The sequence below is a fragment of the Notolabrus celidotus genome, chromosome 4, assembly GCF_009762535.1.
Source record: "Notolabrus celidotus isolate fNotCel1 chromosome 4, fNotCel1.pri, whole genome shotgun sequence".
Classification (NCBI taxonomy): Eukaryota; Metazoa; Chordata; class Actinopteri; order Labriformes; family Labridae; genus Notolabrus; species Notolabrus celidotus.
The window spans coordinates 15,933,659-15,959,399 of record NC_048275.1 but is presented as its reverse complement, the minus strand read 5'-3'; the positions used below and the strand labels follow the sequence as shown (position 1 = coordinate 15,959,399).

The following is a 25,741-nucleotide window of genomic DNA, read 5'->3' as shown; positions in this document are numbered from 1 at the left end:
TGGGCAACAAGAGGGCATTACACAGATGTTTACCTCGCTGTGTGTGTTCATCAAGAGCTGAAAATAACTTTATGGAGCAACTGTGAAAAGAAAATAGTTCCATAAACAAAGGAGGGAGCTGCGATAAAATAGTTCTGAAATGTGATGCAGGGACTGAGTGTGGGGGAGTGGGTTCAACTTCTAAAGCATCTCTGGAAACTTTGCAGCTTATTTCAGATTATCAATGTGTCAGAGTTGAATTGTTTTCCAAAACAATCTTGTATCAAATGCACAGCATCCATTCATCAATAAGCTGAGATTGACGCACATGTATGAGTGCAGGTTGTACATTTATTTCATGTCCATTCTGTTAGAAGAAAGGCCTTGCATTCTTTGCTCCTTCACAAACAGCTCATAAAAAACAGTTACTTAGAAAAATATACATTGATATTAGGACTGAAAACTTGAGATTCAGTGTTGAATTCAAATATACAATTTGCATTTTTAGAAACTACAAAAACAGATCAGAAAAAGTGGCTTCCATTGAGGCTAGTTTCTTGAAGAGTGAGCAAGCATTTTTCGGAAGGCACCGTCGTTTTCTGAACTCCTCATAAAGCTTATTGAGCCTACATTCAGCAAAGGAACAAAAATCTGGTTTTCATGTGTGCACAAACAGATTAAGAGAGAGGACAGCTCCCCCTCTATGACTGACGCCCCCACTTTGTCTTAAAAACTACAACTCAAGCTAAATACAGGAGAGCCCAGCTAAAGCTACAGTACTACAAATCTAAAGTTAGCTGACTTTGGAAAGATCATCAGGTTGAAAAGATAGTGCGGGGGCTGTTTTTAAGACTTACCCTCACTTTCCTACTCCTGAGTTAAGCTGAATACCCATTATAAAAAAAAAACTAAGGTCACTGCTTTTTGATTCAACAGTGAGAATGTTCAAGGCAAATGTGTCATTAAGAAGCCAGCACTTTACAACATACTTCATCCTTCTTCATCTCCATCACTTTCTTTATCTTTCTTTTTCCAATCAAACAAAACATCCTCCAACTCTCTCCAAATAATAATTTCTTAATACATCCTTGAAGTCCAATAACTTTCTATAATAGTCCAGACATCGTCTTCTTCCAAAAACTCCTACAAAAAGTTCAGTTTCTCTCAATCTGGTCAAGATCCAGCTCTCCTCCAAGCTGGAAAATGTCCCTCTGTGTGCTGCAATCCCCCTTCCAGAGGGGACGTTTACCGCCCACAACGCCCACAGGAGACCCGGGCCGGGAGTCCACGCTACAAGCCGAGTCGCTATCCAGCTCCTCGAAGGACGAATCCTCTTCCTCGTCATCGATGGCCACTTCCTGCCGTGACTCCAGTCCCAGCTCGGAAACAGCAGCGAAGTCCGAGTCTAGATGAGTGAAGGTCTCAGAGGTGAGAGGGGGAAGGTCGGAGCGGCAGCTGTCTCCAACTGAGAATCCAGGACAGCTCAAGCTCTGAAAGGTCTGAAGCTTCTGCAAAGAGGAGACAAAAAGAAAAAGAGATGTTGGTTTGTGCTCCATTCTGATGAGGCTGTAAAAGCAGAAGGGATTGTCAGAGGAGAGTCAAGCTCTGGGTTTTTCCAGAATGTCAGTCTGAGATCGGGTTACAGTCTAGGCAGGCAAAAGCTGGCTTTCCCTTTCATCGACGGCATGTGAGCGTGTAAACACGAGTACAAACACAAGCTGTAGAAGAAAACACACTAATTCTAAACCTTCTGGGTTGAAAAACACTGAGAAGACTTGTAAACCACTAAAAGATATCTTGTTGCAAAAACTGTGCTCTGGGCCTTTTTATCACTGTGAAAAACACACCGCATGACTGGAAAGCCAAACTTAGGAAACGGAGGACTTTTGTTGCTAAAGCTTTTGTTATTCACAGTTGTTTTGTGCGTCTGCACTCTGGGGAACGTCAGAGAATCTGTGCTCTTTTTTTGCTCCCACTACTTGACCCCGAAGAGATTTAATTCACTATAAAGTTGTCCCCCAGTTTGCTTTCATATTCTCTTTTCAACCTGAATTCCTCCCTGCAACAAAGAGAGGCAGCCTTGCAGCGCAGTGAAGGGGTTAATGATCTCTGGAGAGCCTCAGCAGCAGATGTTGGAGGCATGGAGGTGAATAGAGATGAGGTTTTCTCTATAGAGCCTCAGCTTACATGACGGACATCTCCTAATGTTTCCCTGTGTGTTTGGACATTGCTTTTCCTGTTACAATGAGCTGGGAATCTCTCTTTCTTAAGTCGTACTTTGGTAGGCTCCTTTTCTGCCCTGCTCTGATTTAACACGGTCCAAAAGAAAACCAAGAAAACGCAGGATTTTACTGTCTGAGTTTCCCCGGATTAACTTCACATGTAAGCTGCTCAGACACAGGATACTTCATCTGCAAACGCTTGGGGTGATAGTGTGAGGAACGGGAGGCCTTTGCTGTAGTTACCCCACTGGTGTGAAAAAGGGGATTTTTGAGCCCTTGCTCTCTTCACTCAACCCCCAGTATTAACCCGCTACTAATTATCACAGTGGAGGAGGAGGAGAGGAAAGGAAGAGAGGAAGGAGGGGGGAGAGGCAGCTTTTACTCAATATGCTTTCTATAAAATCTGCCGAGGCTGGCTGGGATTTGGGTGGGTGTGGTAGTAGGGGTTTGGGGGGAGCAGGGTAAGATTTCGGCTGTGTACCCAGCCCTGCCTGTGTTGTTTTTTGTCTTTAGCCGGAGCAAACCCCCACCCAGATGGAAGACATACAAGCCCTGTTCACTCCTAGTCTTAACGAACAAGAACCAACACACACATGCATCCATAGCTACTCTGACCTCATTTTGAAGTGTCCAACTTAACTGAGGGCCATAAAAGAGGAAACAGTGCTTATTTTTATAAGATTAAGACAGTTACCCAAGCTAGTAGTCTTGAAAGTACTCCAGAAATCCATACACAAATAGAAAAAGTTGAGGGACTCATTAAACATTTTAAAGGTTGATCAAAATTAGAGCAAGAGAAGCAGAGATGGCCTGACCTTTAGTCTGAAATATATTGAGCACTCCCAGGATGAAACTTGGAATTCTCTCGTTCAAAATGACTAAGTCATTAAAATTACTGTAGCTTTCACTCTGAAGGTCTAAATTCAGCTGAGTGCTTTTTAAGCTTTTAGCTAATACACTTTTATAGTACATGTTCTAGACCACAGGGGGCAGCACACACGCCACAAATGATGTGCTTTTATCTTTTTTATGTCCTGGATGTCAGATAGTCGAGGTTGGACGCTGAGTGGAGGTGCTGAAAACAAAAAAGCACTGATATTAACCTTAATCATGAGGCGGCCATTTTTCTTTGATGTCATGTTTTGTGTGGGAGGCGAAAATGCTGTTAGTGTTGTACTGTTATAATGGAGAGAATCTGACTTTAAAATCATTTTACAGCATTAAAAAATAACATATATTGTCAAGTATAGTCTCAATTACTAGAGTAGCTCATATTGAGGCAACAGTTTTCATTTCAGTCCTTTTTAAAACCAGCTAAATACTCCTCACAGGAGCTTTAAGTGACTAAATGCTAACATTAGCTGTTTTCTGACTATAGTTGATGAGTGATTAAAATATATTGTTTTAGCTTTCATCATGTTTTCAGATTCTGATCATAGACTGTATAAAATATGGACGTAGTATCCGTAACGTCACCCATCTGTTCCTGAGCGCTGTTTTGAAGCAAATCGACGGCGGCAGCCATATTGGAAATGCAGAACTCAACCAGGCAGAGTGTGACGTGAAGGGGTGGAGTTTGAGCCTCTTAGCCAACAGCTATGTGTTCCCGACTGGGAGTCAAGTCAGTCATGTCCGTAATCTTAATATCTTCTGAACCATCGCGTTAGGAAAAAAATCACCCCGTACAGTGTGTGTCGATAGAGAGATTAGCTACGTAGAGCCAAGATCTTCAATGCTTGAACAACCTGCACTTTGGATCACAGTAGTATAACATTATAACATTATAACAGCATTTGGGCTTCCCATAAGGAAATGACTGCCTGGTGGATATGATCAACTAAGATCATTTCAATAAAAACAAACAGTAAGAAATAGTTAAATGAAGTATCATATGGTGAAAGTCTCAAGAATTATACATTTATTCCAAGAGTGAGATCCACTGGATTACTATGTACCAGCTCACTGTTTGAATCTTCCTTAATTGCTCACTGAAGTCATTGTGCTATTTTCATCTATATTATACCCAGGTTAAGAGTCTGGGTGTCATCCTTGACAGCACATTATCCTTTCAATCACACTTCAATAACATCACCCGGACTGCCTATTTTCACCTTCGTAACATCAATCGTCTCCGTCCCTCCCTCACCCCCCACACTGCCGCCATCCTTGTCCACAGCCTTGTCACTTCCCTTTTGGACTACTGCAACTCTCTCCTCTTCGGCCTCCCTCACAAATCCCTCCATAAACTCCAACTGGTCCAGAATTCAGCTGCCCGTATCATTACCCGAACCCCCTCCATCCACCACATCACTCCTGTCCTCCAACAGCTCCACTGGCTCCCTGTTCAGTTCCGCATTCAATTCAAAGTCGTCCTGTTGACATTCAAGACCATCCACAACCTCGCCCCCCCCATATCTGTCCGACCTCCTCCATGTTCCCACTCCCTCAGATCCTCTTCCTCCATCCACCTGTCTGTCCCCTCCGCCCGTCTCACCAGTATGGGGAGCCAAGCATTCAGCCGCTCTGCTCCCCGTCTCTGGAACTCACTACCACCTCAACTCCGTCTGACTCCAATTGCACTGTAATTTTGTTATTGTTTCTATTTTTTCTTACCACTTTGTTAGTTTATATTGTTTTCATTTTGACTTTGATTTTGTTTCCTTTAATGTAAATTCATGTTTGTATATATATATATATATATATATATATATATATATATATATATATATGTGTGTGTGTGTGTGTGCGGTGTCCTTAAGTGCAGAGAAAGGCGCCTTTAAATAAAATGTATTATTATTATTATTATTATTATTATTATTATTATTATTATTATTATTATTATTCCAAACCATCATAAGCATAACCAAAACTAACACTTTAAAGAGGAGAACATGAATATTTGCACTGAAACACAGCTGCTGTGAGAGAGGTACAAGCTGAGAGGTTAGATAAATATCCCCCTGATAATTACAGCAAACAACAAACAACACCCTGCTAATAACTGTGTCAAACGTCCTGCTGTGAACTTGACTAGAAACACAAAAATAAGTGCTTATACACACACCGTAAATACCACACAGGTACTTTACTCTGCACACTGTGTATGCACTCATAATATGAGTATAATTGTTTTGCTTCACACAGGGCTGAAATGAGGTCAGCAAACAACACTGAGCTCAACACTGCTCTGGGGAAGAGAGGCAAACAGAACTCCAACAGTAAACAACTGTGAAACAAAAGAGAGGGCAGAGAGGAGCAAGCGAAGACAAGAGAACTTAACTCATTCCTGACAGCTACACGACATACTTGAACACCTCCACAGTTATTGTCTGCGTTGCTGTCTGTGCACCTTCGCTTTGGTCTGTGTTTGTCTGGTATCCACTGTACCACACACATACAGACAGACAGAGGGAGAGAGACAGAGACAGAGAGAGAGAGATAAAGTGAGAGAGAGAGTGATGAAATGCATAAATATGTCAAGCTGGAGCAAAGTTTGAACGAGAAAAAGTCATGAGTGTAAATGCACGCTGACATTTAGTGGTGCCTTACAGAGTACCTGCAGAACAAGTCACGACATGTCCTTATACACGGCAAGCACCACACCTCAAGACGCCCACCTGGGTGTTCCCATAAGCCCACAAGACCTAATGCTCAGCTATGATCACCATGCCTGCCATCCCAGGAATGGAGAGAGTTGGAGTGAGGAGGGGATGAAGCAAGGCACTCAAACTCAGAGCAGTGGAGAAGGTATTAATAGAGAGGAGTGAGGGGTTTGTCTGCCAGATTCCCTGCAGAAATAATACCCCCCTTTCTTCACCATGCTATTTCTCTTCTGGATGCACATGCACTTGCAAACACAGGGTCAAGAATTTGCTTCACACACCCCCTTTCATCATCTCTACCATGGCTGAGCTCTAGATAGCCAACCAAGGTTAAAAACGAGGATATTTCACCCGACTACATCTGTAAGTGATAAAAGAAGGATGTTCCTGCATGTGTCAAGCAAATTCTCATACTGTACCTACTGTGTTCCCTAACCCTAAGCCTAACCCTGTGTTCCTAATCCTAACCCTATTGAATACAGACTACACAAACACACAAAAAAATATCCAACAAGACTGTCCGTTTCCTAAAAAGTGTGAGCTGCTTCAACGACCATTCAGCAAGACCTACAATAAAGAGATAACATTCCCCATCTGACAGCTTGCTACATCCGCTACTCAATGAATGGGCCCAGGTGAAAGGGCAGCAAGGGATAAAAATTAGTCTGTGAACAGTGGAGTGAACTGATATACATGGCCGACACAGGGAGGATATTTTAGGAATTTAGGGGGTGGTCACATCTGAATCCCTGCAGTGGTCTAGCTAGAGCTGATTAGCACGACATGCATCCCCAGAATTCACACCCACCATCATTGACGTGGTCGAGGAATCTAGAGGCCGAATTACACACTGTGTTCCACTGACAACACACTCCGGAGACTTGTTAAGATGTTGACCCTCGCAGGCTTTAACTTCCAGCAGACTTTGCAGCAAGCATCTGCTTTTTGATTGATCAAGTGGAGTCCCTACGAAGGCGAAATAATGGGTGCAGATGAATGTCAGAAGTACCCGCAGGCTACGTTTGTCTTTTATTATTTTGGGACGGCATTACTCATCCACATACCTGTAAACAAAGCATGTGCAATGATTAGTGTGTAGGTGTGAGAAAAAGTATAAACTCTTATTTACACCGTAAGCACACGTTGTTCAGGTTAAGATTGCTGTGATTTAGATCCACCCACTTCTTGGGGTCGAGTGGGTGAAAATGTGAGCATAGCCATGGAAAGTGTCATGGAAGTGTCAAGTTCACATATAAAGTTTGCCCATGAGCAGCTGGAGTAAGAAGCAGAGCATTGGTGTGATTCTGACATTTAAAACCGCAGGTACACATCACGCAAAGACCAAACCTCCCAGCAGAGGCGTGAAAATCTCTTCTGGTCCCAACCCTGACTGTAATTCCTATGTTCTGTCTTCACGAGAACAGATGCAGGTTGTAACCAGCCCAGTGTTTCCACATTATCACTTCCTTTTCCAGACAGTTTGCCAGCTTCTAGCTTTCCCTTGGCTCACACTGAGACAAACCACTCTGTCAATTTAGCTTGACACAGAACAACTGGGATTGTTTAGGTTCCTGGACACACTAATTGCAGCCTTTGAACTACAGAAAGAGAAGTTATGTCTTCTTAATGTTACTGTAATTAGCTTTTTTACTGCTCGCTTCTTGCACTCTGGGGATGCAAAAAAAAAAAAAGAGAAGACAGTTGATCTGTAATGACCGATCTAACCTGCAAGACCTGCCTTCTTTCAACACTGCTAAGCACATTCAAACATGCAAGTCTATTCAGCAATTCAAAAAAGATGATTAAGAACCGAGGTGAGAGCTAAAGGCTCAGCCTGAGAATCATTTGCAGAGGCGTGGTCCTGCATTCGAACATGGCTGCAACCAGAGGGAACGTAAAACTGACTCCATGTGCGTGTTTGTGTATCTGTGCGATCATCCTGCTTGATTTTTCCCTTCTTTTGCTGCTGGCATGACTAGAGGAAACACACTCGCTAGGCTCCATTACCAAAGCCTTGTTTATCCAACCCTGGCTGGGTCCTGAGGGCGACTGGCTGGGAACACAGATCTTTGGGAAAAGGAAGGGAGGGTGGAGGAATACACTGATGATACTTTCTAATAAGGGAACAGGAAGATGACATTATGACTGTGACAGGAGGTATGGTGAAGAAAGATTTTCCTCCATGCTATCCTGAGTACAGTTTGGCTTTTCTTGGACCTATGGCTTCTCTGCAGAAGTTCAGGAGCCTTCCATTGAATAATGGCACAGGATATGATGTGCAAAATCCATGATAGAAAATCAGAGCACTGCCAGGCATCAAAACATTGCAAGGCATTAAAATACTTCCCCAAATCTATTTTAGTTTTGGGGTCTTTTATACTCTCTGATCTGTTCCCCTCCTTTGCTTGGTCTTCCCCCCAAAAAAATAAAACTCTTGTCATGGGGAATGCAAATCAGATTTCTGTGCATCCAATATCCTTGCTGGTAATCACCTTTGGTTGTCCCAACTTCCTGTCAATAGAGGGTAAAATAAAGAGGTGGAGCCGTGTAGGAAATGAAACATGGAAATGAAGAGGGTAGGAGTTTGTAGAGAGGAAGCAAGTGGACGGTGAGGGGGTCAATCTCTAGGATGGGCTGTTTACCCAACAGAGTGAATGAAATGATAAACTGGAGCCGCCTTGCTAGAGCGTGGCTGAACATGAGGAATGCTTCTTTAGTAAAGCACCACTCCCTGAGCTGAAGAGAAGCAAAGGAGGCCTGACATAATTTGGACCTGAAACCTCGAACCCACGACCCAGAAAACTCAATTGAGCGTGATTTAATCCTGTCCCTGATCAAACCCTGAAAGAGTTGTGTTTTAGGATCTCTTGACTCTCCCTTTGGCCTTGGGACAAGAAGGCATTGGTTTAAATCTAAAATTTAATTAAATGCATTAGAGGGCACTTTGCAGCATTAAAGCAGGATTAGATTTAAAGCTGCTGAAGTTTAGTGTTCAATCAGGGAACACCTCCGTCACTAAATTATGTGAAATGAGTCAAATTAAAAAACAGATGACAGGGCATGCGATGTGTGTGAGTGCTTGTCTGTGCATGTAAACATTAGCTCAGCATTCCCAACTAACCTGAGTCATCTTCGCCAAGTCCAGGGAGGGCCGCTGCTCCTGGGCGTCTTCTGGTCTCCTGCGCTTCATACCAATCTTTTTGTCGTTCAGCACGCAGGGCTGGGACCTGCTCCGAGATAGACAGCCCCTGACCCCGGCTCTCTGGCTCGTCCGCCTCCCCAATTCTGGTGTGGAGTCTGGAGAGCTGGCCTCTGATGCGTCTTCACCTTGGAGCTCTGGCAAGCTGATCTGCTCATGGGAGAGGGAGAGGAAGTGGTGATGATGACGCGAGGAAAGCGAGGTAGGGGCGACTGGAGAGGCGGTGAAATTTGGGTGGGGAGGCAGCCGCTGGTGGAAGAACGGCAGGTCCAAAGCACCGTCCAAGGGGATGCTGGACCGTGAGGGCAAACTGAAGCTGGAGCTACGCTGCATGGTGGGAAAGTTGCTGCTGGAGAAACCCCCTCCTGCTCTGAGACTTCCTCCACTGTGGCACCTTCGTTTCTCCACTGCCGTCCACACTCGTGAGCCTTGGGGCCTCCAAGATGAGCGAAACCCACTGAACTCATCAGAGAGGGAAAGGGAGCGACACTGACGTTTACTTGGAGGTGCTGTTGGAGCTTGGCAGGTGGCCGTAGTGGTGTAGTGCCCAGTGGTGGACGTGGCGAGGGGGTGAGGGCTGCTCATGCTGCCGTCTCCGAGGCTGAGATCTCTTATCAGACTGGTGATTGCTGTGCCTGGCTCCCTGGCCCAGTGCCAGCTCCCTGGCTCAGGCATCACATCCCACAGGCTCTCCAGACTGGCACCAGACTGGCAGGGAGCTCTCTGCTGGATGCCACAGCTTTGCCCCCGGTCCAGCCACCGATCTGCCTCTGCAACAGTCAAATTACACAAAATCACTCTCATTGACCTGTGGAACAAGTTTTAACTAGAAAACGTTGCATGTTTTCATAACAGCATGATAGATTCCAGCCAACTGGGGGATAATTATGTTTGAAATGAACATAAAATATTTAACCACATTGAGGAAAACGGTAAAAGTAAATGGAAATAAACCAGAGGCAAGGGGTGGAGGGCATTTTAGTGAAGTGAAAGTAGGTATGCAACAATTTTAAAATACTGCATTACCTATTAAGGTCCTGCATTGAAATCCTTGCTGAAGAAAGAGAGAAGAGAAAGCGCAGTACCAGGGAATTGTAATAAAAATATGAAAAGTAGGGATGTAAGTCATACGATTAAGGTTCCAAAATTAATGTTTTGGGTTTATTTGAGGGGTATTTTGTTCCTTTCCGCACGAAGTCAGCTACAACATCTTCCTGCTCTTGCTTCTGTCATGATAGAAAATAACAGCATTGCAAAGTATTCTACAAGGGCATCATATTTTTAGTTGTGTTGTCCCGTGACAATTACGTGTCTCTCAAAAAGTTAACTTAAATGAGCCTGGAAAAGCATTCATGTTTTCAGCTTTGAGACAATTCTATTTTGTGCTAATCCAAGGTTCACAATAATAAATGTAAAATGTCATGTAAAAAAACAAGCTGTTTCAAAGAAAGAAAGAAAGAAGATTATTGTCTGGTTAATGTTATAATGCTTAATGAACCCCAGGGCAGTGTACACCATTAAGCACAGACATTGGAAAATCTTGAGCTTTGGTGCATAATTGTGCAATGTCAGCAATCTTTGGTCTGAAGATTGAAGACAGCCTAAAGGAAATAAATGCAGCTGCAAAGTTTAAACTTTTTTTAAAGGTTTAGTCTCATCTTTAAATTTAAATTGAATCTGTAATGCATCATTGAACTCCATAGTTTTGTCAGTCTGAAAAGCTGGTTGCTCCTCACGAAAATGATTAATGCTTAGTCTGATACTCTGTATGTTTCATTGATAGTAAGACACAAGAAAACTATGTATTATGGTGATATTTGATAAGCTAGGTATGAAAACTCTAACTGTTTTTGGTTGTATCCTCAATCACAAATAACATTTTACTGTTCCAGGTCTTGTCCATAAAACCTCAACCTGCATCTATACTAATACCGAAAACATGAGCTACATACAGTACTGAGATAAGAGTAAGCCAGTGAGACATTTGGTAAGTGAAGTGGGTGCCAGGATATGCTTGAGAAGACAGTTTGACTGTCTCACCACCTGCACAAAACAGTCAATCCCACAACTGTGGGAGATAATACACCTCCAGTAAAGTGACTGAAGCTGTTAAACTAAGAGGTCAAATTGTAAATCTATTGACGCTGTTTGGCAGAAAGTGCCACTTGCTGATCCAAGTCCTGTCCCTTGTGGATGCTTGTCTCTAATTTTGGCATGCTCTCGCATAGACTGCTGGACGGAAATCATTGTTTGGGGCGGACAAACAATGCACGGGGGCTACAGTGACGACCTGACAGGAATGTTAGGAAAACAACTTGACAAAGGGAGAAAGGGATGAACTTCAAAAGGCCACCCTTTGAAAGCAAGAGACAAAGTGCTGGTTAAACTAACAAGACATGCTAGACAATGTTAAAGTCAACATTAAGAGTGGAAACAGTGAGCCACGCTCCTCCCTGTGACGTCTCTCCGTATAAAGAAAGAGCAGATAGTGAAAGATAGTGGGGTCTTGTGTTAACTGTAGCATGTCTTTTAACACCTGGGATAATTACTGCAACACTAACAGAGCTGAAGGGAAATTGTTGACATAGGCAACAGCATATTCAATTACAGCTCACTCCCATGAGAGCAGTGTGCAACGTTGTGTGGAGGCAGGTGCACCCTGATCATGAGAGGGGGACGAGTGACAGATGGAGAAAGGGAGAAGTGAGACAGAGGAGATAAACAATGAGACGGTTAAAATTGAGGTCACTGACCTTTATGGTTCAACTAATCACGTGTTTAAAGAGGCAAACTATCCTGCCTCATGCAAAATATGTCATGGCAAAAATATCCCAACTAACCCACTGTCCAGATCAGGAGTTAATTTATGAGAAAGAGAGAAGTGAAAAGAGGAAACAAAGAGAGACAGAAAAACAGACCGACATCAGCAAGACAAGGTAGCAACTCACCCACAGTTCCACAGGAGAAGAGGGTGGTCCCTCTACTCATGGTGTGGAGGTCACGCTGTGGAGGAGAAGCAAAAAACAAAGCACATTGTGAGAAACAGAGGCCCAACGTGTTTTTCTCTCGAACCACAATCTTGCAAGACAATGGATATCAGTTGATCTCTGCATGTTTAGAACACCAGTAGGTCCAGGCCACACTTACCAGTTATATAAAGTAAACTAAAACATATAATTGGGTGCAATTTAAATATATTAACACTAAATTACATAACTTGCTAGTATTGATGTATGGACTTGATTTTAGTTCCCCACAGTGTTTTGGAGCCTTAGCGTCCTTAAACTGAATGTTTTGTTTAACAACTTTTTTAATATTGCTGCACTTCAATTTATATAATTAGCAATATTTCTTTGACAGGAAGTTTGGATAAAACTTCCATAAGCACAGGACTTAATAGCACATTGACAAAATTAACAACTAGCTTGTTAATATAGTGAAGCAATTATGAACTGATGAGTCGTACATTTCCCTCATGACATGGTAAGAAGCTAGCTGGAGCTAAAAGAGACAGAATATCAGGCTATTGTGTATACATTTATTTGGTGGACACAACCCTGAATAAGAGCTAGTGTCTGCTGGATGTTAACTTGATTTTAATAATACTTATTCTGCGTAGTTCATCCTAAACTAGCTAAAATCTAACTTTTTGAAACAGTTTGTATTCTTGCTACACAATATTCAGTACTAAGCTCAGCTATAATTTGCAAAAGGTTAAAGACAGAATCTGCCACCCTGCTATCTGTAGACAGTCAAAAGAGAGTCATATTAAAAGGTCACAATACTCTGGTTCTACACTTTAGTTTTATCTTAAAGAACAAATGTAATTAAGGGATTATAAAACTGTTCTGTCCACACACACACACACACACACACACACACCTATGTTCTAATAAGAGACGTATTCTCTCTCAGTGCTCACATCTGAACAGGGTGGTGGCTGTGTGCACAAAAGACAAAAGCACAATGCCATGATACATTGCTCTGACTCACCTTGAGGTTATTACCACAACAAAAAATGTTTTCTGAGATACAAGGCATAACCAAAATGAAGGGTGTTGTGTGCCAGAAGGCGATTCAATGCAACAATTAGCACAATAAAACCTCAGGACAATAACAAGATTAACTAACAGAAGCCTCCATGCGTAAATGACCAGCTACTGGTTCCTGCATCTATTGAGAGGTCTCAATGCGAGTCAATTTGAAGGATTCTTTTGGCCAAACTTTGCTTTAAAACCCTAAAATACAGCTATAAATCTGTCTATTTAGATATTACCTCAAAGTTTTTACTACACCGTCAAACCTAGCTTCACCACTGGACAAGTGTACTACACCAAGTTTGTCAGCTAGCAAAAACTTTGTGTGAGCTAAATCTTAGTAAAACAAAATATGTTTGTTCTTATTCAATTTTTCATAAATACATATCATAAAGCTTGATAAAAATGGGTTGGAAGTTTTTAGAAAACACGCAACCAACCAACATGCTGTTAGGCTAAACTTGGCTTTACTTCTTAAGGTCTTTCTGTTTAGCTAGGCTACGTGTGCCTTGCAACCCAGTAAAAACATGGCTCTTCTCATTTGGCTAGAGGTCTTCATTACACTTTAACAATAATGAGCACTTAAGACAACTAAAGATAAAATACATTTTTTTTTGCCATTAAAAACAGGCAACTAACTTGCATTTTGAAGATAAGCATATATTGCTAAAATGGCAGCTATGCCATGTGGTCCTGCATGTATGTATTGAATTAATAATTAATTTTGGTGACTACTGTTCCACATGTGAAACACTTTGCAGAGAGTAAACAACAAGTTTTCTTTGACATTCAAAAAGTTTCATTTCTCTCACCAGCTGTCTCTCTGTGTTCGTGGGCCTTACATCATTGACACCCTTCTTCTTTTCCAGTGTTTTCAAGAAAATGATCACCATGATAACACACAGCTGGGCTCCAGTCTTTTCAGATGCTGAAGAAGGCCATGGGCAGCCATTTTAGATGAGGGTGTAGGGCAGATAGTGCATCTGAGCAAAACAGAAGACCGGTTTAGTGACCTTCCATCTGCAGAGCAGCCCTCAAGTGCTTAAGATAATGATTTGTGAGGTAGGAGGGTGTCTTCAAACATTAGCCAATCCCTGTGAAAGACATGAGACACAGAAATATAATTAATCATTTAATACTCATTTTTGACAATCATAGTAGAACATGCAACTTTGCCACACAGGTCCACAAAACAATTATCAGAGGAAACATAAATTGCACTTTAGTGTTTTTGTGGCTGGTGGACAAGAGGATGAATGAGATGGTGCTTAACACAGCTCATATTGGAATGTATTTATTCCTCTGGCTTACATTTACACTTTGTTTTACTTTCTGGTTTTAATTGTGATTCAAACGATTCTGCATGCTAACATTAGCATTTAGCTCCAATAAACTGATGGAATGGCTGATCTCTGAACCTGCTGATAACAAAGCCCAGCAAGCTAGCTCGCCCTGCTAACTAGGTTGACAAGGGATTGGTTTGTCAGCCTTTGCTAATGCTTAAGTGAATTAATTTAAAAGTTCAGTGGGTTGGTTATATTGACTGAGGCATAGATGTGTTGCATACAAGTCTCTTTGTACATTGGAAGAAGGGGAGAAAGACAGTTTTTTGCTTCAAGTCTTGTACCAGTACTACAAAAGATAGTTACAGCAGATACTTAGGGGTTAAAACTGTAACCACAGTAAGTGCATACTTGTTGAAATTCTAAATATCACATGACCACTGAATATCACTTGCATGTATACTCTCCGAATGCATTCAAGACCATAAAAATAACAATAACTTTAGTCAAATGGCTGCTCACAAAGCTGTTTTAACTCTGTTGCCAATTTTAATACTTCCAATAAAAATATAAAGGCTACGCCTGCATTTTCAAAGTCAGCCCATGGTTGAATCCACTTGTGGAAACCTGGCCTAAAGCAATAGTTCACAGCTGAGGATGCATAATTTCACAGCTGATATAGTTGAGAAAAAGGAGTGCTGACTTGTGTTTTTCCATTCACCACCCTGACACTTGTAGTAACTTCACTGCTTGGCTCTCCACATAGCTTCAAGCCTATAAAGCTACTGTCTCCGTAAACACAACAAGCTGCCATCTGCTAAATTGTTTCCTTATCCCTTTGAATAATGGAACATTTGGCATAATCCACAGACCATATGGGAATGTAAACATGTTGTAATAGAAAGCAAAGTTTAGCTCCAGGAAAATACATCACTCACATCTTGTGACTACAGATGTGGCTTAGAAACCCGCAGGCCCCATAAAGCACTGCCAGTAGCTGCTGCATTAAACACAAACTCCCAACCTTAAACACTTGAGGGAAGTTATATGTATGGCAGATGGACCATATGCTTCTTTTTTTGACCAACATGCCTTGTCATGTCTGCTCTGCTCAGCTTTTCTCTCTGCATGGGAAAGATGAAGGTAAATGCTGGCAGCTTCAGCTAAGTTCTCTTTAACCACAGTATGGGAAAAAAGTAGGAGTTAGAGCTGCAGTGACCTTGACTTGGGCTTCTCTCCTTCATTAGCCAACCACCAAACACACGACAGCGTCCAATTAGAGAGTACGAGCATGGTTCAGATCCTCCAATCAACTGCTAGCTTATAACAGCCCTCTGCTTTCTGTGGAGCGCACACACAAGGCTAATGGATCTTCCAGGCCTACTATGTTATCCAGCTCGTGTAACATGTGGTTTCATGTTAAGTAAGGGTTGTTGCACTTATATAACATGCCTCAGAGAGAACTTGCAAGTGCTGATTTGGTATTCAACGAGTTTTGTGGGACAGAGAAGCAAAAAAAACACATCTAAGAAAAGATGAGCAGGTTGGATTTGATAAAGCAATTGAATATAAGCTAGTCTTGTCATATGTTGTTACTTCACTTTGTCATCTCCATCTTTTTCCCTCTCCTCCAGCCTCATGACTACATGAGGACTATAAATGTTTCATGTAGGCCTGCCCCAAACCAACTGCTAGCATATGACTCCCATTATCTCCATTTATCCCGGAGAGTCAGTGGAGCACAACCGGGCCTCCGGAGGCGAGAGGGGCTGGTGCTTGTGGTGGGAGTCAGAGGAGAAGAGAATGTTCTTCTTGATCAGTTTTGCTGATTACTTGACAGATTAGGACTGACACTGAGTAATGGAAGCGGTGATGTAGCAGGGTGTGTGTGTGTGTGTGTGCGTGTGCGTGTGTGCGTGCGTGCGTGTGTGCGTGTGTGTGCGTGCATGCGTGCGTGTAATGTCAGACAGAGTGGGAGTTGATGAGCATGACAGTGATGTGTAAAAGGTTGTTACCACGGTGTATGAAGTGTTACATACAGGGCTGAAACAGCACCTGGAATGGTGAGAAAAAAAAGTATGTACATATTTGTGCCTGGACATGCATGCTGTTTATGCTAACCTGCACTCATGTATGAGTGAAGTGACTGGCAAGTGGGGTCATGGGAGAGGGCAGGCCTAGTGTGAATTCAGACCCGGAGCCATGCTTACTTAATGAAGCGGCTCCTCCTGATGGGGAAACCAGAGCTTCATGGAGAGAGGACTGGAGAGCACTTGTGTGCAGCCTGCACTTATCAAATCAGATCTTTACTGTTTTAAGTGATTCTTGGCTAATGTGGCTATTTTAAAAATCTGTTATCGTTTGACTTGCTGTCACTATTAAAGAACACCAAGATATAGATCCATTTACTGCACAAGTTTGATTGGTTTATTCTCATGTAGTGTGCTAAATAGTGAAATCTCATGCTCATTTTGCCTCCCCTCACTAAGATCTTAACAACTCTGGTGTCTTAAAGCCTTATCAATTGCTAGCTCTGGCTAACATTGAAGTCTCTGCTCACACCACGGTGTTGTCACTTGTGATGGTCACAATTTTAGAGGGGCTCATAACTATGGTATCTTGTCAGTCCAATGACATTCATACTTACTTACACCTGATACCACATTTTACAGTATCAGGTGTTGATATAAACAATGGCATTGCTACAAGTGTTTTATCGTACCAATACAATACTGGTTTCAATATTGGAACAACCCTAAAACCAAACATGAACCTACAACTGGATGATCTAGTTCTTCTTTCCATGTTTTATTCTGAGTAATTTGACATTTTCAGGAAAGCAACCATGCTAGCAGGCGTGCAAGATGTGATCAGAAAACAGATGGTCGTCTTCCATTCATACTTCCTACTTGCAAAACATGAGTCCAAGCAAATGTCCATTGAACCTTACAAGAAAGAAAGAGCTACATCTGTCTTCACGAATGTAAGTGAATTCCAGTTCTTGTTGTTGTGCATAATCAAACCCAAAGAAAGCATCTTCATTAAATGGAAATCACAAACTTTTGGACCAATAAAACATTTTGGGTTCATTTCACTAAATTTGATCTCCACAGTGGACTAAAACCCAATGATTATTCTAGTCAGATTTATGTATTCTTGGTTGCAGACAGCAGCTCTTGGCTCACAATAGCCAGTGACTCAGGAGGGCGCTAGAAAGGGCAGCTAAGATAATATGGCTCTTTGCCCGGGCTGTGATTTGTACAGGCAGATGAATAGAAGCCTATTTGGGGCCCCCTAAAGTTCTGTGACGGGGTGTTTGGTGTCCATCACCAATTGGCTCTGGTTACTGCATACTTGTGCGGAGTGCGTCTGGTGTCAGGACTTTGATCGGTGGCTGCAGCTGAAGGAAACCAACTCTTTTCAAAATGAACAAAATGATTAGGACAAAACAAACCAAGCACTGTAAGGGTGACTCAAGTGAAGAAAGATTCTTATTGGAAAAGGGGGAAATGTAGATAAAAAAAATGTGCACTTCCACTTGTTAGTGGTGTCGCTTCTATATGTTTTGTGGTGCACTAGCTGGGTGTTGACGTCTGTTTTACCTCGTCAGTACAGCCGTGGCAGATAAAAATAAAACCGTGAAGAGAAAGGGTTTTGCTCACTCAGGCTTTTTTTGTAGTTTGGGGCGACGAAAAAGTGAGAGCCAATCTGTTGTGAAAGTTGGTGGAGGACTGTTAATTCAGGGTGAACACACATCCACCCCTCTCTCATATAAAGCGTCTGGGGTCGTAAAAATGGTCCTGGGGAGGTCAAGACATACCACTGAATGCTCTGGCCATCACCCTAGTACCCACTGGCACAGCAACATTGGCCGAATCCCACCACTAGATCTTCAGAAGTGCATTAACAATGAGGAGCTCCTTCAGTCAAACTTTATGTGTTGTTAGAAGTCAGAGTCTGGCCTCTTTCTGCAGATTTCCTGAAGGTATCTCTAACAACAGCAACCATCAACCTCTGAATACAGACAGCACTTTAACCTCGACTGAGTGAGCAATTCAAAAGGATCATACTTTATTATTAATTTTCTAAAGAAGTGGTCACCCTTCACCTTCAGCTCTGAAATGTAAACAGAAGCAGGAATTGTACGCCCTAAAGAATTTCTTCAGAATTATCTATACAAAAGCACCAACCTGTAAGTCCACTATTACAAACGTTATCTTACTGCTTAGTTGGCATGAAGATGCACACATAAGCACACTTCCCTTTGCAGTACACGGGTTGTGCTTCCCTTGTGGTCACATGCTGCTGCTGTTGCTGAATTGGGTGTGGAACGCAGTGCCTCATTTCAAAATACATGAAGAGAGACAACACAAAGTTATATCCACAAAGTATTGTGACACTGAGCTGAGACTGCAATAAGTACTCATTTCAAAAAAAGCAAACACAATAAGCTATTGCAACAGGGTCCTATATGTGCTGTTTCTTATTACTGTCACCTTCTACCTTGTAATAGTTTCTATATGACTTTGAGGCCCTCCTAACTGCTGAATATAGTGTTGTAGTACAGAGCCCATACTACTGAATTTCTTCTTCTGTGGTTCCTGTGAGAGCGATTGGATGAGGGTGGAAATGGTGGGGTAACCTACGATATCCAATACATAATCCATGATAATATCACAGTAATACACTGCCATTCTACAGTAATTCATCAATTGCAAGACAGTCATATCATGATACATCATGATATCTAATTAACTGAAGACACAAAACAAAAAGCTCCTGAAAGTTAAAGTATCAGATTAATGTCGTTAACACCACAGTGAGGAGCCATAAAGTGGTGATGAAGTAGACAGATTTGATTAGGAAATCTGTGAGGAGCACTGTATTTTTTTTTTATGAAATTCAAATATCAACATTTGGCACCAGCGATATGATAATTATATCGCACAATTTAGGATGTCAATAAAATGTGATATTGATATTTGTGCAACCCCTAGGCGTCATCTTTGCTCATTTATCCTACCGTGTCCCTATAAAGATATGTATGTGGAAACCTGTAAATATATTGATTACAACTGACTGGTGAGGGGTAAAAAAAAAGATTGAGGGTTATTACAGCTAGCTTGAAGCGGCTTGCTTGAAGCCACTCAGGATCAACTTGGAATTAGCAATCGCTTTATTTACATGCAGGGGCTGAAGAAGGCAGCAGAATTAGAGGTTGTGTTTCACTATGTGTTTATCAGATAATAAAAAGGGGTCAACTATAAAAAGATCCCAGCATCAGTTGCATCTATGGTCCCTGACTACACAACAGAGAAATCCACCTGTTGCACTGCTGCAACAAACACATGCCTCTTGATTTAACATGACGGTAATAAAAAGTGAACTGCATCATAAAGTAAATAAAAATGGCTCATCCACACTAGGCTGGATTTTAAGTCAAAGCTTCACATGAGGTCAACCTGATGTAGTTGTAGTTTAATTCACACCCACAGAGCATGTAAGAATAACATGTAAGGGACAACTATTGAGTCATTCCACCAGAGCTGAAAAGGTTTTATTTGAGTAAGATCAATTCAGTAGTATCTCTTTAAACAGCTATTTCTGAGGATGAGTTTCCCACTGGTTTACTTCATAAAACAGTTCCTACGTTGTACAATGTTCCTGGGAATTTAATAGGTAGCCATAGCAACCAAACACAAACAGATGATAACAGTGACAACTGGTGATGTTAAAAAGGCGGACATCACCCAGCCGGTAAAGAGCAATAACCGGACTGCTCATCATTTCTTTATCAGTGCCTGTGTTTGTTGGAACCTGGACTATTGAACAAGGCTGGTGTATTAAGCTGCAGCACGGTGACATGCAACCTGCAAACACCACACAGCTTCTCTACCTATAGGTAGACTCAAATTTATTAAGGGTCGACCCCCCTGTCCCAGAGCAGGACTTAGTTAACTGAAGTCTTAAGAAGCTTGACAGGCATAGGATCAGGTGTTTCACTTTGAGCAGAGGAAGGTATGGGGCCTCTTGCCCCCTGGAGTGACCCTCGCATGCCTCGGCTCTCCATACATCAGGTACCCCACTAATTACACTACACCCCCCATCAATCCTTGGCTTTCCGTCTGTGGTTTCTTCCATTATTCGAGAGTGCCTGTTCTGTTGTATGCACACTAACCAGAGCCTCAATCCATCAGAGATACATTACATGGGAGCCTCCAGTGCTGCTAGCAATCCTCTGCAATTGCTGTGCTCTATAAGGGGACCACTCCTATACTGTGTAAGCAAATGATGTTATACAGAGTGTCACGACCAATCAGCTAATAAAGGTGACATTACTATGGTTACATAATGCAATAGTCATGTTATGGGTAAAGTAAGATGAGAGTGTGTATGGGTGGGAGAGAGAAAACTATGAGCAGCATTCCATGGGTCCATTCATTCATTCATTCATTCATTCATGAGGGGGCTCAGGTCACCATATGGACCCTCTGGCTGCTCAGCATAATGTGTTGTTAGTGGGTTGGACAGGATTCATATATTCAAGATTTTAAAACTAACTCAAGGTGTAACTTTTGGGGAAACATCACTAGAATACTTTGCAGTTGTTCTGATACCAATTTCAGTATCGCCATCAATACTGGCCTATGATACTGCCTAAAAGGAGGCAGTGCGTATTGGAACGTATGCAAGTCAATGCACCAATCGGAAGCAATTATTTACTTAAACCCAGAAATTAACTGGTTTTAGGAAAGTTATCTTGCAGAGATAACAACCAATGGTGCAATGCTTGCAGACAGATTAGTGTGAGCCAAAGCTGGAGAAAAATGTTAGCAGTCTGCATTTTTCATCGGATGGTATAGTGTTTTGATCGCCATTGTACCAGAGGAGCCCTCTGTATCGGGACCAGAAGCATGAAGAATAAAAATAAGTTTAAAGTGCTGTCCTGTTTAGACAGCTGAGAAAAGAGCTGAATACATTTTCCAGGTTCTTCAACCTTTTGAAATGTAAACATTAATGCAGCTTCTTAAGTTTATATAACTTTTTGCAGTATGAATTATTTCTTCTATTAGAAACACAAGTGGGCTTAATATGTGATTTTATCCAATCCCAGCATCTCATATCATTGTATGTTGAAATGAGAGACCCCTTCAGTGCAGTGATGTGGTTCCATAGCAGAACCATTTTTGTATCCATCCTTCAAAAAAAAAAAAAATTATTTTTAAGTTATATTTTTGTCCTTTTTGCCTATATTTTATACGATAGCCAAAGAGAGACAGGAAATGTGGGGAGTAGAGAGCGGGGGAAGACATGCAGGAAATGGTAGACCGGCCGGGAATCAAACCAGCGACCCCTGCGACGAGGACTATAGCCTCTGTACGTGGGGCGCTTAGACCGCTAGGCCACCAGCGCCCCTCCATCCTTAAATTTGCTAAATTAGACTACTTCTGTTGGATCTCCTTCTGCTCCAATCTGCATCTCAGTTACCAGTAAGCTGCTTGCAGCAGTTCAGTCTTGTGCTGTTGACTGGAATCACCTGCAGGTGTATGTAAGACATGCTGACAAACTCCAACTCAACTACTGACAACCATTTAGAACATAGAGTGGAGGCCAACAGCCGGGAGTTATGACACATGTCGCCTTGATAATTGGCCTCCTTTGTGCAAGACGGATTGTCAGGACACACTGGCTCTGTTCTCAAGCCTGGGCTTGCACAACATGCTGCTTTTGGAGGATGTAACACATTAAGTGTCAGGCTTGAATGAGGATAAGCTATTGGAGATAACTGTAGAAATTGAAGGGGGGCGGAGGGAATAGGGTTTGTAACAGCTGTGGAAACCAGCTTCTAAAAATACATAAAACCCAACAGTCTGTCCCAAACATCAACAAAAGATTTCATTTCTCTTTTTTAAAGGATGCAAATAGGAGATTGTTTGCGCAGGCGAGATCTACAGAAAAGCTTTCTCCACGCTGAGTGAATCACACAGGAGATATGTGATGGCTGACATGCTGAGGAGAAGCCGATCCACAGCAGATGAGGAAAATAAACAGAACAATGCCAACCACTGTCACTCATGAAAGCGGTGTTGTGATGACATGAGGCAACAGCAGACAAAACATTAGCTCATCTAGACTATAGGTTTGTGCACATGTGCACATGTGCACATGTACACACACACACACACACACACACACACACACACACACACACACACATATGCGTGCAGCACTTTAATACCATCAGGCACAGGATATGCACACAATCTCTTACTTCAGGATGTAAAGTCACTCTTTTGAGCACCAAAACAAGAAACAAAACTTCTCTGTAGAACTAAACTTGTGATTCTTTACTACCACAATGCAGAAATAACCCTGTGGGTCGTGTTGATGGGAGCATTCCTACTGCATCCCAGAATGCTTTTCATCTCTAAGTAGAGTCTGGTGGCTGTCTTGGGGGGTTGGGGGAGTGCTTCTCTGGTGTATGTGAGAATGCCTCTTTTCTTTTCTTTTCAGCTGCAGGTCTTTGGCTCTGTGGGCGTCGAGACGCCAGACTTACAAATCTATCATGTTAATGAGGAAAGAATATACACAAGAGAAATAAAAGCATTCACACAAATTGACTAAAACTATCAAAGAACTTTGTTTTAACTTCCTGAAGCGAGGTGGAATGGGTTTCTGTGGGTCTAAAGCAGTTGCAGTTATGACTGCAGGTCAGGGAGAAGAAAGAGAAGCTTCTGAAATGAATAGAGAGTAGCATGGAGGCACAGACAGGCATGGCTAACAATCCCTTTCTGGTAGCTTTGCATAATGCCTCAGGGCCAGAGAACACAGCACAGCATATTAGTGAAAGAGAACAAATAAGAGCAAAAACAGGCTAAAAAGTGAGAGAAATAACCAAAAAGAAAAGGAACTGACAGAGGCTAGAAAGTGGCTGAGTGTGTGTCTGTGTGTGCACTGAGAGTGAGTTGTACACACACAGAGAGAGAAAGGACCAGTGGCTTGCTCAGCACACAGGCACACAGCTGCCCTCTGACAGAATGGGGCTCTAATAGGGCCTTTTGCCTGCAACACAAAGACGCTGCAAATGTGTGCGTCTTGAGCACACACTGGAGTGCAGAGTGATCCCCTTTAAAACCCCAGCCTTAATTGCGTCCATAAATTATGTCTGTAGTGCGTGCAGGACAAGTCTACAGACTCACAATGCCAAAGTTATTGTCGAGTACAATTGTAGGGCATCAAGTTTTTGCTTCACAAGTAATGATAATTAAAGCAAAAAGTGACTACTAGGAACTGTGATGAGAATGTGCAACTTAATTCTTCCTCTTTTGTCAGATTATGGGCTGGGCAAACCTCTACGGAGACCAACATTTTCCTTAACATGATATTTAAAAACTGCAGATTAATTTTTCTGTTTAAATCCTTTTTTCCATCTGAAGACTGTATTGCTCTAACTCTTGATAAGGCAGTCTTAAAAACTGTTGGATGAAAAAAACATTTATTTGTTCATAGCCATTTGCACCAGAATACAGAACCTTTTAGAGCACCCCTTAAAGATTAAAACCAACAGTTGTGGCAAACGACACATTTTCTGATTCATATTTTCAGAGATATAAAAAAAGGCTTGTCCTCGCTTACATTCCTGCAGCGGTTTATTGTGGAAATCAAAGCAAGGTGTAATCATTGTAATCGCCTCAAAACTAGAAAGGCAGATCAGAAATACAAAGAACATACTTTCTCTGAGGCTAACCTGTAGTTTTAGAGACACACTTATCAACATCCTTTGTAATTAGACAATAGAGCTGACATATAATTAAATCTCTACCCAGATCTCCAGCTACGTTCACCTTCAATTTGCGAGAGCACTTTTCTGAGCAGGATTCCTCTTGGGAAAACATTTCCTGTTTAAACTAGCCGAGTCAAGGACGACCGCCACTATGGTGGCAGCATAAAACATTTCCAGGTATTCTCAATTACGGTGCCCTGGTACCAAACTGGTTCCTCATGGTAACATGTTTATGGTGTCCACAAAGATAAACCAACTGTCGTGCAATATTAGAGAGGGCAAAACATAAGCACAAACAGTTACTTCCTAACACACACAGGAAAGGAAATAACACCAACAAATAAGTAGTTTGGTGCTGCCTCTGTGCTCCATATTCAGCGGGTTAATTGTCTTTCATTTTAAGACAAGAGGGCAATAAAGTAGCTACAGAATGACTGTGAACCCTGTCCTGTGATTAGGACACAAAGCACCAATGCATTCACACTTAAAAGGATATTATAAACATGACAATCAACTTTACTCCTTTATTCCCTTGACAGTTAAAAGTTCTGAGTTGTTAAGATAGGAAACTTTATTATATCAGTTCTTATCATCTGTACTGAGCTCAGTTTCAGTTTCGTAATAACATAAATTTAGACAATATGACAAATATAACAAAAGCAGGATGAAGTGTAACCTACATTGTGATTGAACTGCACAAACGCAGCCTTTTAACAGAATTAAGGAAGAATAAAGTGGCAAAGAGTTTTATCTTCTACATCATAAAAGTAACTACTTCTGATGCAAGAGGCTCAAAAAAGCTCACCCACCACTATCTAGACCAAAATGTGGGGGAGATATGCAGCAAGGCCTCATGACTCAAAGTAACCAATTCTCTCAATCTCATCTCACAAGCTGTGGTGAGCAGATGTGTGTCAATATGAGCTTCACAGTAACCACACTGCCGTCTGTCAGTTACAGGTACTATATCAGACTGCCTGAGCTTCATTTATTACCACGGTTGATATATGGAGGGGATTTTCTGCCTCAAAGAGCTTTGTTCATGTGTGCACCCCCTTTAAAGCAAGCTATTTAGCAGTAACCTTTTAATGCCAGCAACAGGCCAGTCAGGCTGGGTGAGCAAACACTGCACAGATTTCACTGCAACAACTGATTTAGTGCAAAATGTATGTTAGTACAAAGCTGGAGTCTAAATTGACACCCTCAATTATCTAATAAGCTGCACTTTTATTGGCCATATAATAAAAATTAAAAAAGGTAGTTTAGATCAATTCGAAATTATGCAAATATACAAGTTATTCAACTAAAAAGACAAATAATCTGATTATGTTGTCATCTTAATGTCTCAGTCACAGAGGAAACACCAGCAGCACGAGCAGCAGACAAAGTAAACTTCACGACAGCCAAAGGAGAAACGTGACGCTAAAACACAGTTATAACAACTCTGTATTAAGACAAATTGCCCAACTACCTGGCCAGCAGAGGCTCTCTTTCGATGTTAGGTCATCTTCAACAAAGGGGAAGGCAGGAAAACTCAAAAGAATAAAAGTTTTTCGCAGTTGCAGCCGCCAGTTTAGCGTTGCCAGCGCAGGACTGAGCAGGACTGCGAGCAGCTGAGGGCTCGCTGCTGCTTTC

The 25,741-nt window shown here is 42.0% G+C and overlaps 1 protein-coding gene across 2 annotated transcripts; it reads right to left on the bottom strand.

The window, feature by feature from the left end:
• Positions 1-310: 310 nt before the first annotated feature.
• On the bottom strand, positions 311-25,741 carry LOC117811966 (protein FAM53B-like). Of its 2 annotated transcripts, none has more exons than XM_034682476.1 (5): positions 25,578-25,741; positions 13,852-14,022; positions 11,951-12,005; positions 8,925-9,772; positions 311-1,487 (listed from the first exon to the last, which is right to left on the bottom strand). In XM_034682476.1, exons 2-5 carry the CDS (start codon positions 13,930-13,932, stop codon positions 1,134-1,136), a joined length of 1,338 nt encoding a protein of 445 aa, XP_034538367.1. In that variant the 5' UTR covers positions 13,933-14,022; positions 25,578-25,741; the 3' UTR covers positions 311-1,133. The 2 variants fall into 2 exon arrangements, with proteins under 2 accessions (XP_034538367.1, XP_034538366.1); XM_034682475.1 differs by having other exon boundaries at positions 13,852-14,133; positions 25,578-25,735.

Bases quoted from the DNA above. Each gene is read 5' to 3' on its own strand.
- LOC117811966 (XM_034682476.1), bottom strand. From the start codon at position 13,932: ATGGTGATCATTTTCTTGAAAACACTGGAAAAGAAGAAGGGTGTCAAT. The intron at 12,006-13,851 runs GTGAGAGAAATG...TCTCCTCCACAG, and splicing joins CGAACACAGAGAGACAGCTG to CGTGACCTCCACACCATGAG. The intron at 1,488-8,924 runs GTTAGTTGGGAA...TCCTCTTTGCAG, and splicing joins ACTTGGCGAAGATGACTCAG to AAGCTTCAGACCTTTCAGAG.